At 30.0% G+C, this 14,736-nt stretch overlaps 4 protein-coding genes across 4 annotated transcripts; 2 read left to right on the top strand and 2 right to left on the bottom strand.

The window, feature by feature from the left end:
* Window positions 1–147: 147 nt before the first annotated feature.
* On the bottom strand, window positions 148–3,407 carry LOC100741945 (tetraspanin-3). The gene is made up of 5 exons (XM_003490946.4): window positions 3,001–3,407; window positions 1,598–1,786; window positions 1,221–1,385; window positions 921–1,136; window positions 148–850 (listed from the first exon to the last, which is right to left on the bottom strand). The coding sequence occupies exons 1-5, from the start codon at window positions 3,058–3,060 to the stop codon at window positions 704–706; spliced, it is 777 nt and encodes a 258-aa protein (XP_003490994.1). The 5' UTR covers window positions 3,061–3,407; the 3' UTR covers window positions 148–703.
* Window positions 3,408–3,880: 473 nt separating this feature from the next.
* On the top strand, window positions 3,881–4,704 carry LOC100741704 (protein FAM177A1). Its single transcript, XM_003490944.4, has 3 exons — window positions 3,881–4,110; window positions 4,179–4,301; window positions 4,433–4,704. The coding sequence occupies exons 1-3, from the start codon at window positions 4,039–4,041 to the stop codon at window positions 4,682–4,684; spliced, it is 447 nt and encodes a 148-aa protein (XP_003490992.1). The 5' UTR covers window positions 3,881–4,038; the 3' UTR covers window positions 4,685–4,704.
* Window positions 4,705–4,921: 217 nt separating this feature from the next.
* Window positions 4,922–9,510, bottom strand: LOC100741587. The gene is made up of 11 exons (XM_012387738.3): window positions 9,274–9,510; window positions 8,987–9,081; window positions 8,741–8,895; window positions 8,531–8,661; window positions 8,320–8,455; window positions 7,876–8,254; window positions 7,273–7,808; window positions 6,813–7,185; window positions 6,407–6,732; window positions 6,083–6,317; window positions 4,922–6,014 (listed from the first exon to the last, which is right to left on the bottom strand). The coding sequence occupies exons 1-11, from the start codon at window positions 9,350–9,352 to the stop codon at window positions 5,652–5,654; spliced, it is 2,808 nt and encodes a 935-aa protein (XP_012243161.1). The 5' UTR covers window positions 9,353–9,510; the 3' UTR covers window positions 4,922–5,651.
* Window positions 9,511–9,733: 223 nt separating this feature from the next.
* Window positions 9,734–11,398, top strand: LOC100741469 (ubiquitin-like protein 7). The gene is made up of 4 exons (XM_003490942.3): window positions 9,734–10,125; window positions 10,320–10,525; window positions 10,596–10,732; window positions 10,806–11,398. Exons 1-4 carry the CDS (start codon window positions 9,981–9,983, stop codon window positions 11,359–11,361), a joined length of 1,044 nt encoding a protein of 347 aa, XP_003490990.1. The 5' UTR covers window positions 9,734–9,980; the 3' UTR covers window positions 11,362–11,398.
* Window positions 11,399–14,736: the final 3,338 nt, after the last annotated feature.

The following is a 14,736-nucleotide window of genomic DNA, read 5'->3' as shown; positions in this document are numbered from 1 at the left end:
AAACTTCTTAAAAACAATTCAACATCCGACCTAAGAAACTTCTAATAGCAAAGATTTTCGTGCTCGGAACTTATCGAAACTTAAAAATTTGTTATTTCATTTTATATATACATCAAGATTGGGTTTGATTTACTTACAATTATTTACAAACGTTTATTTTGTTCATATTAAAAGTATACAAATTTTTAATCAAAGTGTAAATCACTGACATTCTTGGTATAAGGATAAATCTTATAATAAGAGATTGATTTTCTCGCATTAATATATTAATAATATTTAGTAATATTACTTGATTCTTTGTTAATAATGATTTGCTTACTTTTTGTGTTTAATTGTAAAATGTCTTTCAGCTAAGGAACTTCGTATTTGGTACATTTTGTAAAATGGCACAATATTTTGGCATGAATAGTTTCATAACACCATGCAATGTACATGATATTTTTGTTACTGATATTTATGTTAATATTGGAGAATTATGTATTTAACATATTCAATATAAACGACACTTTTAAAGTAAAGGAACACGTTAAAAAAAGATATCAAAGTACAGCACACAATCTCTATAAAATACTACAATGATTAAAATGAAAGTGCTTATGTAATGGAATACAGGCATAAACAGTAAATATCAAAATACAAATATTCCTTCTGAAGAGAATAAAATTTCAAATTATCATGCATCAGGCACCGTTTTTGAATATTTTCATTGATGATTCAGAAGATTATCGCCTGTTCCGAAATCTTTGGACGCTCGCTCGAGTGACTGAGAGATGACCATCATGTTCTTTCTTCTTTCCATCCTTTCTCGGCATGCTTTTACGTAACATGACATGCACGTTATGAAGCAGACCTAAAAATAGCAATACAATCACATTTCCGATTCTATCTATAGTGGTTAACTGATTAACAGATCTCATTACCTGTAATAATACTGAGCACAGTGCAAGCAAAAAAATATGAAGAAGAATCGATTTAGTACGATTTAATACTACATGCTGACAACCACGTGTATACATGGTAGTACACACGCCTTTATCATCATTAGGATTTGCAAGTGATGAAGTATCGCAACAAGACCAAGGAACTGCATTTTGACTACGATAATCGGCTGGTCCGTTTATTCCACAACAATGTAACTAAGGTAGGAATACGTAAGTATTTAACTCGAATATGATACGTAATATATGAATTATATATTAACTTGAAGTAATTAAATGTACCTTTGAATGCATACGATCCCAACGAGACTTATCGTCCGTTATAGCAAGCTCAAATACATGTTCGAGATGCGCTATTGGCAACAAATCCACTTGTTCATGTCTAACAAGGGCCCAAATTCCAGCGCTCGTGTTAACAATTGTAACAATTATAAGCAGTACAGAAAACTAAATGAAAAATTATATGTTTCTTTATCGAAGATGGATAAGGAAGGAAATCTTATCGAAGAACAAAAAGCGATATAATGATCAGAAATATATAAATGTATATACTTATACACATATATACTTCTAAGTAAAATCCGTTATTGTTAGAAAAAGGTATTTACAAGCGTTATTAATTGATAATTGAAATAAATAATAATTTAAGGTTCACTTACAATTATAACTTGGCCCCTATTTGTGAAATCTAGGAATTGCCAAACGCACCAAGCTATCATACACGTTATCAAACCCATCACGGTCAATATTATCGCTGAACCACATACATTGCTAGACGTGAGGGATGAATATTCATACAACTGGTATATAAAATATCCCGCGCAAACACTTTCTATGATACCGCACACCTATGGACAGTAAACAGAAATTTTTTTGTCATTTATGGTGTAATACAATGAATTCTACGGTGATAACATACTTTAACATCTGTGATAAGCGATGATTAATTATATCTAATCTTGATGTTGCTTGTAATCGTGAGATTAAAGGTTTCGAAAGAGATTGGATGATAAGACATTTTAAGTTTTTATGAAATAACATTTCTCGCAAATTACGAATTTTGATTTTGACATCGATATTAAAGATCGATTTCACTCCCTTTTCCGTGAACAAATCGGTCTTGACATACATTAGCACTATCACTCTATCTACATTTCAATTTCAGTTGTTGACTATAGATCAATTGAACTATAGATCATTATGTTGTTTGTCTATAAGTCCAACACAATATTAAAACCAATGTTACAAATATTTTTAATTAAATTTGATAAAAAATTTTCTTTGAATATATATAATAATGTTCTATTGCACAAATTTGCATTCACATATACGGAAGTACCAGTACGAAGGGTTTGAGCTATCGATAATGCGATAATTTTACTGTGCATACGAGATATTGATATGAAAGCCAAACAAAGTTTATCTACTAGATATCAAAAACTTATGGAATCTATATAAAAAATTTAGTTACGTAAACTCCAATAATTTTAACAAAAGAAAGCACTCTTTTTTCTTATTTTATTCTTATTTATTAATCGATAGATAATAATAATCAATAGATAAAAATAATTAATTGAGAAAAAAAATACATAATAATTCAGAAATCGAAACAGTCTTTATGCTGAGTAATTCATTTCTCCAATTATTTTTAAGACATTTTAATTCTAAATGTTCAATAAAATTCTTCAATTTTTAACTCTTTTTAATCCTTACAATAAAGAAGAATAAATTTCTGCTGCATATGTATTAAAATCGAAGCAATAACATTCGACTACAATCGAATTTCGAAACATAAAGGTTAAAGTGTCCAAAAGAATGACGGGGGAGTAGAATGCATAGTAAGTTGGCGGATATCCAATTCCACGACAAATCTAAAACTAGTCACCAACTGCTAAACACTTAATAATAGAATGTTGAAAAACGGAACTGAGAAAAGGTAATATAATTTGATACTTATCTGAGAACTTAAATAAGACAAATTTTCTTTGAGATAACATTAAATCGTGGTCCATTAGGCGTAAAAATAAACCATTTAAAATAAGGGTAGCAAATTTGCACTTACACCAATGATAATAGCACCACCGATGAGAAAGTACTGTATACAAACAAGTGTCTGTGCCATCACAAATTTATTAATAGAAATCACTTAAACAACATGAACGGAAGGTGTAGTTAATACAAGCCAAGGAAAAGAAGAAAGCGTCACTATCAGGTATCGAAGAACTGTCACCACGGTGACCAGGCGCAAACCTCAGACCTGAACCGACATTCCTTATAGCACTGAGCTACAAACGTAACCAATTATGCTACTAGCCTTATCAATAGAATTCGAATGTTATTACTTCATATAAATAATGTACGTTTCATGTTGCAATATTTCTTTTTCCTCCTTTATTCATACCAAAGGATATATCTACACTTTTGTTTTTCATCGATTAAAATCGAGGATCATGTGTTTTCCATAGACAAGAAATAGTGTAGATGCAATAGAGAATTCTGATGCTAAAATACCGACCTCGCCAAAAAATCGATGATTTTTGCGCCCTCTGTAATTTAGAATGAATACATAAAAAATTACGTATATTGAACCAGAAACGAAATTCAAAATAAATCTGGCATTTTATGGAATTTCTCGTTAACATATTTTGAAATATCCACTTCCAAAAACAAACTTTTTGTGCAGAATCGGTAATGTTGGGGATGACATTGAAATGGTAAAGGAGTACTAGAGCTCCGTATTACGGTATTACATATATAATACAAAAATACATTGAGTCTTAACGTATTGAAAATTTGTGTATGAAATTCCATAACATATCATGTCTATTCTATCACTTGTTAATAACGAAACTTTGGTTTTCTTAATTAATTTAAATCTTAAATGGCCGGTATTTCAGAATATGTGATACAAAATCCCCTAAGATGTCAGATCTGTACTATATCTTGTTAGTGCATGTTGATGTGACTGTATGACTCATATAAGAATGAGTAACAAGATATCCGTTGTTTTGCTTACCTTAGATTACAGATGTGAGCTGTCAGAGATGATAAATAATTTAATATAAGGTTGTTATTTCGTAAATAATTAAATTTATCGATTATGGATCCGAAGAAGAATGAAACTTGTGATTTATCGGATGTTATTTTAAACGAAACTGATACTGGCATGCAAGTATGTGATATTATAGAAGTAAACATTTGTCAAAATTGTATTTTTATTAAAATATAAAACAATTTTAGGATCGTAAGTCATTAAAACGACCAAAGCGTATATTGCATTTTTCGGATGGTGATTTAGAAGAATATTCTGAAGACGAAACAGATGTACCACATATAAATACCACAGTGAATCAAGTAGATCCAGTTAAGTTTTATTCTAACCTGCTATTACATCGAATAATACGACGTAATTACGTATTACGCCGAATTCTATATATTTTATAAATAGTTTATTTCAATGGATTTTATACTAAATTAAAAAATAAAATTACTAGAAATCTCTGACTTGGTTACCGTGGGCATGGTATCAAACCACTTCAATTGGTAATAAAGTACTGGAAGGATGTGATTGTGTAGGTGAATGGTTAGCGGGCTTTTTCGGAATTACATCACCCAAGTATCAGTTTGAAATCAATGAATTCTATAGAATTCAAGCTCTTGAAAATAAAATGCAACGTAAACAGGATTTGGAAATGGGTGGGTGGAACGATCACAGCAAAAATAATATTGTAAATAATGTGCAATAAATGTATCATTAAATTATGCATTTTATAATATTTATTCATTCAATTATTATATTCATAAAGTATTTTATGATTCAATATTGCAAGTGTTCAAAAATCTTTAAGTTGTTACAGTGTTAAATATTTTAACAATTATAATCATTTATTTCAATATTACACATAAAAAATGTCACTTTCAAAAATACCTATGGTATCTTAATCATTTTTTACATATGTATTTAATAGTATAACAACTTTTAGAAATACCAGAATATATTGTATTTGATTAACACAAATTAATATTACAAACATAGAAGTATAAAAGTGTTGTTTTAAGAAGAACTTAACAATACTGTAAGCTTTTGAATTATTTCACATTGGATACTAATTAAAGTATTGTTTAATACAATAGTAATGTTACTGTAAATTGTTACATATTGATATAAAGGATTCATAGTGTACAAATATTACCTTGTTTTAGTAACACTTAGTATTAAAATACTTTCGTGCATAGGTTTGTAATACCAATCTCGCCACAAAAATCTTGTACAATTTATATGTAATGACTTGGAAGCATATACATAATTACTTAATACAATCATATTAAATAAAAATAATTCTATAATTTTAATTATCACTTTTCATATTATAAATTGGCAAAAACAATACTTTGTTATATAAATATCTTATTAGACCTTGAGAATGTTCCCTTAGATACATGTATAATTATTTTCACATAAATATTAAATGTTACTATAATATGAATTGTTCTATTGAAAAGAACAATTAAAATTGTATTTGAAATAAGTGGAATGCTGTCATGTTACACTATTCTATACTAGCAAATTTTGTTATAAAGGAACATTCATAAGCTCTCTATATAATTGCTTTTAGCACAGCATGTATATACCTGCAGTCTTGTATAGCAGGAACTGATATTCATTTTATATACTTATACAAATAGTCTTTTATATTTTCAAAGCTCAAAAAATTATGTTTCTGGCACGAACCTATGTAAAGCACTAGTCAAGACTAGTAGAGAGCTTTGAAGGCCCTGAGGTAAATGTCTTTGTAACCATGAACCTTTATACTGTTCTATATGAGCCAACATTTTGTTTGCTACATCAGTCCTAAATGTAGGAGGCAGATTACATATACCTAAATTAATCACTGCAAGGCCCATATTACTATTTGGATTAACACCAACGCCAATCAATGTTCTGCCAATTTTACATGCTGTTAACATTAAATCAGCGGTCAACTGGAGCTCTTGTAGTTCCATTGATGCAAATTTCGATGATAGACTTCCTTCATATAATGAATGTGAAATACGTTTAACTTGTTTTGTTACTTTCTATTAAATAAAGCGAGAACATTATTCATTTGTCTTTAATATACTCCGGGTTGTATAGTTTTTCTTACCGCAAATAAATCAGCCGAAAGGTATTCTAAATTTACATTATCCGGATCTGTTAATAATCTGTACAAAGTTGATCCTCGATTGTCAGGAATTTGTTGTAGATCTTTTGTTCCTTGATTCTTACTTAAAGTAAGTACTAAAGTATCTAAACGTCCTAATTCTAATATTGCATTACCAATTTTATATTCAGAATCTTGAAAAACATGAATATCTAATAATTTCGTAATACATTTCTGCCTGTAAAATAATATACAATTTCTCTTTTTAACACTTCTATATGAATGTGTAACAATTATACATTATTTTTAATTTAATATACTTATTACCTTGATCCAAATACTTCAGGTATTTCATAGTTATCATTGATACCTATATCTACTTCACTAGCTGGGTTCCATGCCAATCCTGCTGCTATTAAGTATCCAATCCATGCAAAAGGATGAGGAGTAAGATGATGACTTCCAGACCAATGAGCTACAACTATACCCACTGAATCCTGTTCAAGAGAAGTTTTTATTGCGTTCTTTGTATTTGCATATGTTGATGCTGGACATCCTGCTAAACTATTATAACTTGCTGTTCCAGAACTAGGTAATACATTACCACCTGCTGTTCTAAATGCTTCTGTCCATTCGGAAAAATCATAATCAGCCTGTAATATAGTATCTTATAATAACGAATTCAATTCAATTTCGATATTATATTTATTGAATCACATAAAACTTTATTTACCTGAAATCCGTATTCAACAAGAATAATATTACTGGGTATGTTATGAAATTCTGCTTTAGAATGTAAGCCATTTGAACAAAGTAGTAAAGTTGTATTTGGACCTAAATCTAAGATATGCCAAAGTTCTTGGAGACAAGAGTATGATTTAAATACTTCTGACATATCTGTTTCTATAGTTTCATTAACTGACAAATTCAAATCAAGGTTCTCTGCTTGAACAAGCAAATTAGCCAATCTAGGCCCAACATGAACATAACTTAAACTTGGAAATACTGCCAATAATTCTTGGAATATAGGCCACATTTGTGACAAATGATGTTGTCCTACATTAGAATCAACATCCAAAGTTGGAACTAAATCCAAATGTCGATCTCTGAAATAAGAATTATTTACAAAACATATTTAAGTTACATAAACATAAGAATATAAGAAAAATAATGTTACAGAATTGTACACATACCTGCAGTAACGATCTAGAGTAACCATTTCTGATTTTGAATAACATAATTGCCAATCACAATTTGGTGTAAGTCTTGAATATAAATGTAAGTAAGATATTTTAAATGACGACCATAAATCGATCATATGAAGTAAGTATTCTAATGTAGGTATTCGTCCTCTCGGTGAAATATCTAACAGTATACCACGATGAGTAAATCGCGGTTCATCTTTTATAAAAACTGGTTCGATTTCACATGCTTCTGATTTACTATGATTTTTACTTAATCGCAAAATCTGTACAAAAGTACAAACTGCATAATGTAAACCAGCTAAACTTCCAGCACCAACTTTAATAGTATTTTGTGAAATATGCAATTGATATCCTTCAGGTGTATTAAACAGACTTTTATTAACTATACATTCAATTCGATTATCAGTTAATAATTTGCCAGAGCTAGGATGTACTTCACCAATTTTAACGTCATAACCTAATTCTAGTAAATGAGTCCTGCTAATTTCCCAAACATCTAATATTCTGTGTATGGATTCACTACCCTATATAACAATACATTGTATAAAAAACTGAATAAAACAATATTACAGTTGTCTATCAACAATATACCTGTATTATAGATATAAAAAGTTCTTTCCCAGCAATAAAAGATGTAGAAGAATTTTTCAATTCAACAATGGTTTTTGGTTGTGGCCAAAGTAAACTATAAATTCCATCTTTTTCTGTACTTTTAGTGGGGCTTTCTTTGCCTGATTCGCGTAATGGTAAGTCATAAACTGGATCTAATGATTTGGTAGATTCAATAGAAAGTTGACTCATGTTACTTGAAATGCTTTTTTGACAGAAATTTCCATCTGTAAATGTTGCAGTTGGGCTATGCATTGTTTCACTGTCGTTCGATATAAAGTTTGATAAAAATCTTTGAAGAAAACAGTGCAAAGATTGTTTTCCTCTAGTAAGATCATATGGAGTCTTCCCTGCAAAAGTTCTATAACACAATCCTTTAAAATATGTTTAAGCGTATGTTATAGAAATACAATATTGCCTATTTACCCTTTAGTTGCTCGTATAAGGGGATTTGCACCAGCTTGTAATAATTCTTGACAAATAGCAACATCACCACGATTTACTGCATCATGTAATGGTATTGCACCACAGCCATTAACAGCATTTACATCTGCCCCTCTATCTACAGAAAAATTGTACGTGTTAAATTAAAAAATAAAAAACAAGTTTCACAAAATTAATACTTTTAAAGTTTTACCAATTAAATATGTGACAATATCTTTATTTCCATAACAAGCTGCCCAATGTAAAGGAGTATTTTTACTGCCATGGGAATCCCATGAATTTACATTTAATCCAGCATCTAATAATTGTACTACCCTATCCAACCTTTAAATAATTGTATCCTTATATGTAAAATTATTTTAATATATCATATACTTATATAATAAAAATATTGATCACATACTCAGATGCAGCAGTTGCTCTTAATAACTCTTCAATATAAGTACGACGTATTATGTCACTTGATGCAACATCTACAGCATTATGTCCATTAGTATTCTGGATAGCTGGATTAGCACCACAGCTTAACAATGTTCGTACTATATCTGGTTGGTTTGCCTGTATTTTAATATAAACAGATAAAAAAAGATTTTAGTCCTTATGAACCTGCACAAATTATTTGTTTATGATGTATGATATGTATGATTACCTTTGAAGCGTATGAAAGGAAAGTACCTTCTTCTAAAAGTGGTTGATTTAGAATTTTTTCCTTTGTTATACCTTCAGTTGCATTCCCATTCTCACCTATCATAAAAGTGACATAAAGATTTTGAAAGATTGTATTTTAAAGGATTCAATATACGAATTATAGTCCATTTTACACGATACATTTTTATTCACTCTGTTATTCTATTTTAAATAAAAATATTTTATTTACAACATTATGTGATAATTATATTTAAAATTTAAATATAATGTAAAATTTGTGACACGTACATGCATCTAAAAGGGATCTAATTATATCGGTACGTCCATGTTCAATAGCTGTACGAATATTTTCGCAAATGTCTTGCATTTCTGCTTATTCTTATGTCATATCAAAGTTGTATATTGCACAACATTATAAACAAATTACTTGAATGTCAGCTATGAAAACTTATTACAAACATTTCACGGAACTTTCTCGTCATATCGCTAGAGCAGCGTTAGGTTGCATATCGCAAAGTATCGATATACCGAATGTATTCAACATCGAGTCATCGAAATCATTTATCGATTTAGAAAATTTAAAAATGTTATTCCTAAGATATATATTTTAATAATTAAAATTTCAAATAACGTCAATTATAGTTCATTCCGTATGTAAATATAATGAATTTATTTTTATCTAATAGTTTGTTCCTTTTTAATTTATAATAATTTGAATATGTAAAATGTCGTTTGCATGTACTTGTTTTATTCTTATTAAAAGTCCATTCATAATAATAAAATATTAAAACGAAGTTAGTAAAAGTGATTTCAATCTCAATCAGTTAAAAATATATGATAGAGCGGTTAAAAGATAATGTGAAGTCAAAAACAATAAAATGATATGAGGGACACAATAAACGCTTCATGATGATTTTGTAAAATCGAAGAGTGTATCGATTTGAAAGTGTATCGTGTTCGTGTTGTGTTTTCTGTTTAGTGTTTCTGTGACAATAATGAGTTCAGAATTGATTCTAGGTGTACGTTTAGATCCTCAAACATTAACTACCATTAAATTAAATGATATTAATTTTAAGACAAAGGTTGAAAAATTGAAATATGAAACAGCTGGAAGGGTTAACCTATCAAAAGATTTATTTGGTGAGATGTTTTCTTTGTTTCTTGTTTCCATTTCTCTTGTGAATCACAGTGTTTTAAGTTTTTTAACATTGAAGCAATAATGCAGTAATGATGTATTATAAAAATAATGTATAATCATCTTTGTTAAAGTAATTTTTAAATTATAACCATAAACATATTTAAAACACAAATATTTTTCTTTTGTTTTTCCATAGAATTAATTTATTGTGGATGTGTCCTTGAGGATGACATGACTTTAGAATCGTACGGTTTGAAAAATGGTTCAATGGTACATGTTTTAAGAAGAAGGGAACCAGAACTGCCATCATTTCCTAAATGCATATCAGAAGACGGAATTTTACAACTAGTATCTGCATTTAAGTCTTTCAAAGAAAATCCTGGGCTTCGAAGCGCTTTAAATGTACATTAGTTAATATGTACTTACGTAAAAATACTTAAATTTTATTACAAAATGTATTTGTTAATTTTAGCGCATAGGTAAGAAACCAGAAGTTATGGACAATATCATTTCATCTTCTCCTGGGTTACACGAAGATACAGTAGCAATTGCAATTTTACAAGACCCTGATTTAATGTCTTATTTCACAGACGTTGATACTGTTAGAAGGTAAATTCTATTATGTATATTTTTCAAAACTATAATTCTAGAAAATTATTACGTGTTTTAATTATATGAGTAGATTTGCAGAAGCACATCCAGTCTTGGTGGAAGCTGCTCAAAATATAGCTGCAGCTGTTCATGCTGAAGCACATAACAACGTAACTGTTGGCTCCAATTCTTCACTATCTAATTCACAGCCTGCCGCTTATTCTTATAGTTTAGACAATTTAAGTGGTGATGAAGAAATGGCAGGAGATTCTTCTCAGTCTTCAGATTCTACACAAACACCAAATTTATCTTCTAATCCAACAAACTCTACCGTTACTGTTGCACAACTTGCAGCAGCAGTTTCTAGAGCAAGAGCTGGAAGTTTTCCCCTCTCCAATCCTGCTTCTTCCACTTCAGCTGGCAGCACGAATTCTGGAATAATAACTACGGAAATGTTTACACAAGCTATGCAGCAAGTTCATTCACCGTCCGTTTTACCACGCTCTTCGGATTTACGACGAATGTTAGCGCAAATGCATGAACTAGGATTGCAAAATGATACATTAAATCTTCGAGCATTACATCTCACAAATCATGATGTAATAGCAGCAATTGAACTTGTGTTCAGCGGATTTAGCAATAATTAAGTTTATAAAATTAGAATCACCAGTGCCCTCATTTGAACATTATATACAAAAATATAACGGTATATGTCTTATTTTTATGCATTAAACTGAATGATCTTTATGAAATTTAAAAAATGGAAATTTTCTTTAATTTCAAAAGAACATCAATCATTGTAATTTCTCTGGTTTTAAAAACAATTGTTGAAAATCTATAAACAAAATTTTCGAGCTAGATATATAAGATAAAACTTTTATGTTAAAATAAGAAAAAAGAATTATAATCTGTTTATATACTTTTGATAATATTAATAATTATATTTTATACAATTTTGTTAATGTACATAAAACTGACAAATATAAAGAAGTAATAAAATTGAATACTTAGTAATTAATATGTTTATTTCTTGTGAAATATCTTTTATCATTTAATATTTCCGCAAACTGATGGTTTTGCTCATACATGGTTTACATACATACATGGTTTATGTTAATTTTATGCATTTTGTAATAGCACGTGCAAACCATGTGGTATAATAGCGGTATTTACATTGCAATATTAAATAAATACGTCATACCCTTTAACTGCATGATGATAAAAATAATATTGCACTAAAAATAATATTAAAAATTGATCTATTACTCGATTCTTATTTGTTATTATCCGATACAGTAAATACATTTATACGCACTTATATAGAATAAAATTGAAGTAAATAAAATTTTAATTGAAAATATTACAGTCTAATAAAATATTCAAATTAATAAAAAATTTAAAATTTACACCAGATAAAAGAATTACAAATTTCACGAACTTAAACCTTAAACCTGCAATTGCAATACTGCTATATATTTTTTATTTGAAACAGACGAAAAGAAGAATAGATTATTCATAAAGGATGTTCTGACAGCGAGTAAGTAACCTCACGACCTTTCTTTGTAAGAAAGTGCATGTACAAAATAACGCTTGTATCGTGATGGTCTTTATGACATGTGTACAAAGGTGGTGCACGTGTATGTATACATATTGGTACGAATGCGACTGCGTGTGAACTAGTGTACGCGAGCGCACGAACGGTTTAGCTAGAGTGAAGGGGAATTGTGCGATGTTCCGTCAGTAGGAATCGGGATTTTGTGACGGCTGGACGCGTCGTGGAGTGGCGAGTCTGAGAAATCACACGAGTACGTATGACAGAAGCGGCACGTGCTTACGCAAACGTATAAGTGTACACATCGGTCCAATTCTCGTACAGTGTAAGTTCATTGACAGAAAGGACAGTCGCGTCGTGGTGTAACTGGACATTAGTTAAGAAGTTGCCGGCTTCGTTTTATGTTACCTGACATGCGGTCGATTATATTCCAGAAAAACATCGAATGTTAGCATCGTTGTTTCATATTCAATGGACAGATGTGAGAACAAATCGAAAGCGTGAATATTCATGGCGTGAGGTTATGGGGGGATCGAATACCTGACGGATACTCTGTTCTACTTGACGGCCTTTTTACGTGACTGAGAAAGAAGGTGAAGAATGAAATGCTTGCTTCTATTTATTCCCTTATACCTGATCCCTTTATGAATGATTCCTTTTCGAGCATCTGCACTGGCCTTTCCCTTTTGTATCTATACGAATAATGCTACAAAGTACTAGACTTCATTCGCCGGCGTCTAGGGTGAGTCGGCTTCCTTCCTACAATAAACCCCGTAACGTTTCTTCAAACTGTTTATTTTTTTAAAATGTTTATTTTCTCAGATTTTCGTCATTTCTTTAATAGAAAATTTTACAATATCTCCAATATAAAATTTTATTATATCTATTAAAATACATATTTTTCTTAGGTCAATATTGGGGTTGATTAATTCCGTTAGCAAATTTTTTAAAAGTTTGTGTTCTTACAATTAAATTTTATATATCGACACGTGGATTGTCTATATATATGTGTGTGTGTGTAATTACATAAATTAATCTTTCTTAGTTGTTAATCGAGATTTTGAAATTTTCATGAACAGACTACGATCAATCGTGAAATGATTAAAGAATATCCGAAAATTTAAAAAAATGAAGAAAGAGAATCGATTCCTTTCTTTCTAAAAAGACCAATCGAGAGGCATGCTAGTGTTAATATGAATTAGTAAAACATGACATAATATATGTATACATATTTATAATAGAGAAGACAGAGAGTAGCTGTCCTTTTTTCTGATAAGCAGCGATATACCGACTTCTTATTATTTTTTGACATACAACGATAAACTTAAGAGAATATTAATCGTATTTAAAATAGAACATAGAGAAAATCATTTTACTCATACGTGAATCGACGACACAGTCGAAATATAAAAAAGTAGGTGAGAGTTACCAGGATATTTGCCACGGTCTCTTGCTTGTCATGAACGTTTTTGTGAACATTATGTGAACCAGCGAAGTACGACTTCCGGTATTTCGCTCGAATTTCAAATTTTTCATTGAATAATCGAATTGAAATATATTAGATTCTTAATATTTATGTTAAGTCAATAGTCAAAATAGTGTAAACGAAATAAAAAACTGTTCGATGATGAACGAAATGTAATCAAATGATATCGTATACTTGCATGAAAGAAGACCTTTTTCACTTGTTGATTAATCTGATATTTTCCTTGGCTTGTATAGAAATGTTGCAAGTTTACTTAAATTATGTTTTTAATTTACCATAATAATTTTCAAAGGGAAATAATAAACAATTTCTGAATGGGCCGTAATTCGAAACTATAGGTAATTATTATACTTAAATGAACAATAATTTCATATGTAAATTCAATGATATACGATCGTTTAACAGTTTCAGGTTAATATGTTACGCGATACTCCTGCGTTGCAGCTATTTTGAAATGATACGGACTGACGAGCTGTCGTTAAAAATGCAGTTTTGAACTTGCGTAAATTAGAATGATCTAGTTAGACGTTAATCGAGACCAATTTTTGCTGTAATTACTTGGTTTACTTTATGTACTTCGACTTACACCGAAATTTGTTCTTATAATAACAAGACAAAAGGTCTGTAAGAAAGTATGTAAACCGGAAGTCGTCCAAAGCCGAAAGGCAGGGTCTATGTTTAATAGATAATAACAAGACAAAAGGTCACATAAATTCTTTTCACAACTATTAATTCTCTTTACGATTCGATTCTATTCCGATTTTAAATCGAAGTTAAGTTAATTGTCAAGAGCGGAACATTAATTGACAACGAATAGAGTGCTTTTCCATTATTAGTATTACTTTTTCTAATTACCAATAGCATAGCTCATTTGCAATGAATTTCCATTTTAATGAAATATTTATGGTAGTAAAATAACGAAGAAGCTGCTCATAAAGCGATTGAAATAGTTACACATTCGCTTATAAAACTTTTCCGCGAAGC

The sequence above is a fragment of the Bombus impatiens genome, unplaced genomic scaffold, assembly GCF_000188095.3.
Source record: "Bombus impatiens unplaced genomic scaffold, BIMP_2.2 scf_0487, whole genome shotgun sequence".
Lineage (NCBI taxonomy): Eukaryota > Metazoa > Arthropoda > Insecta > Hymenoptera > Apidae > Bombus > Bombus impatiens.
Note: the sequence above shows the minus strand (reverse complement) of the source record. Positions and strands in the feature narration are given on the sequence as shown.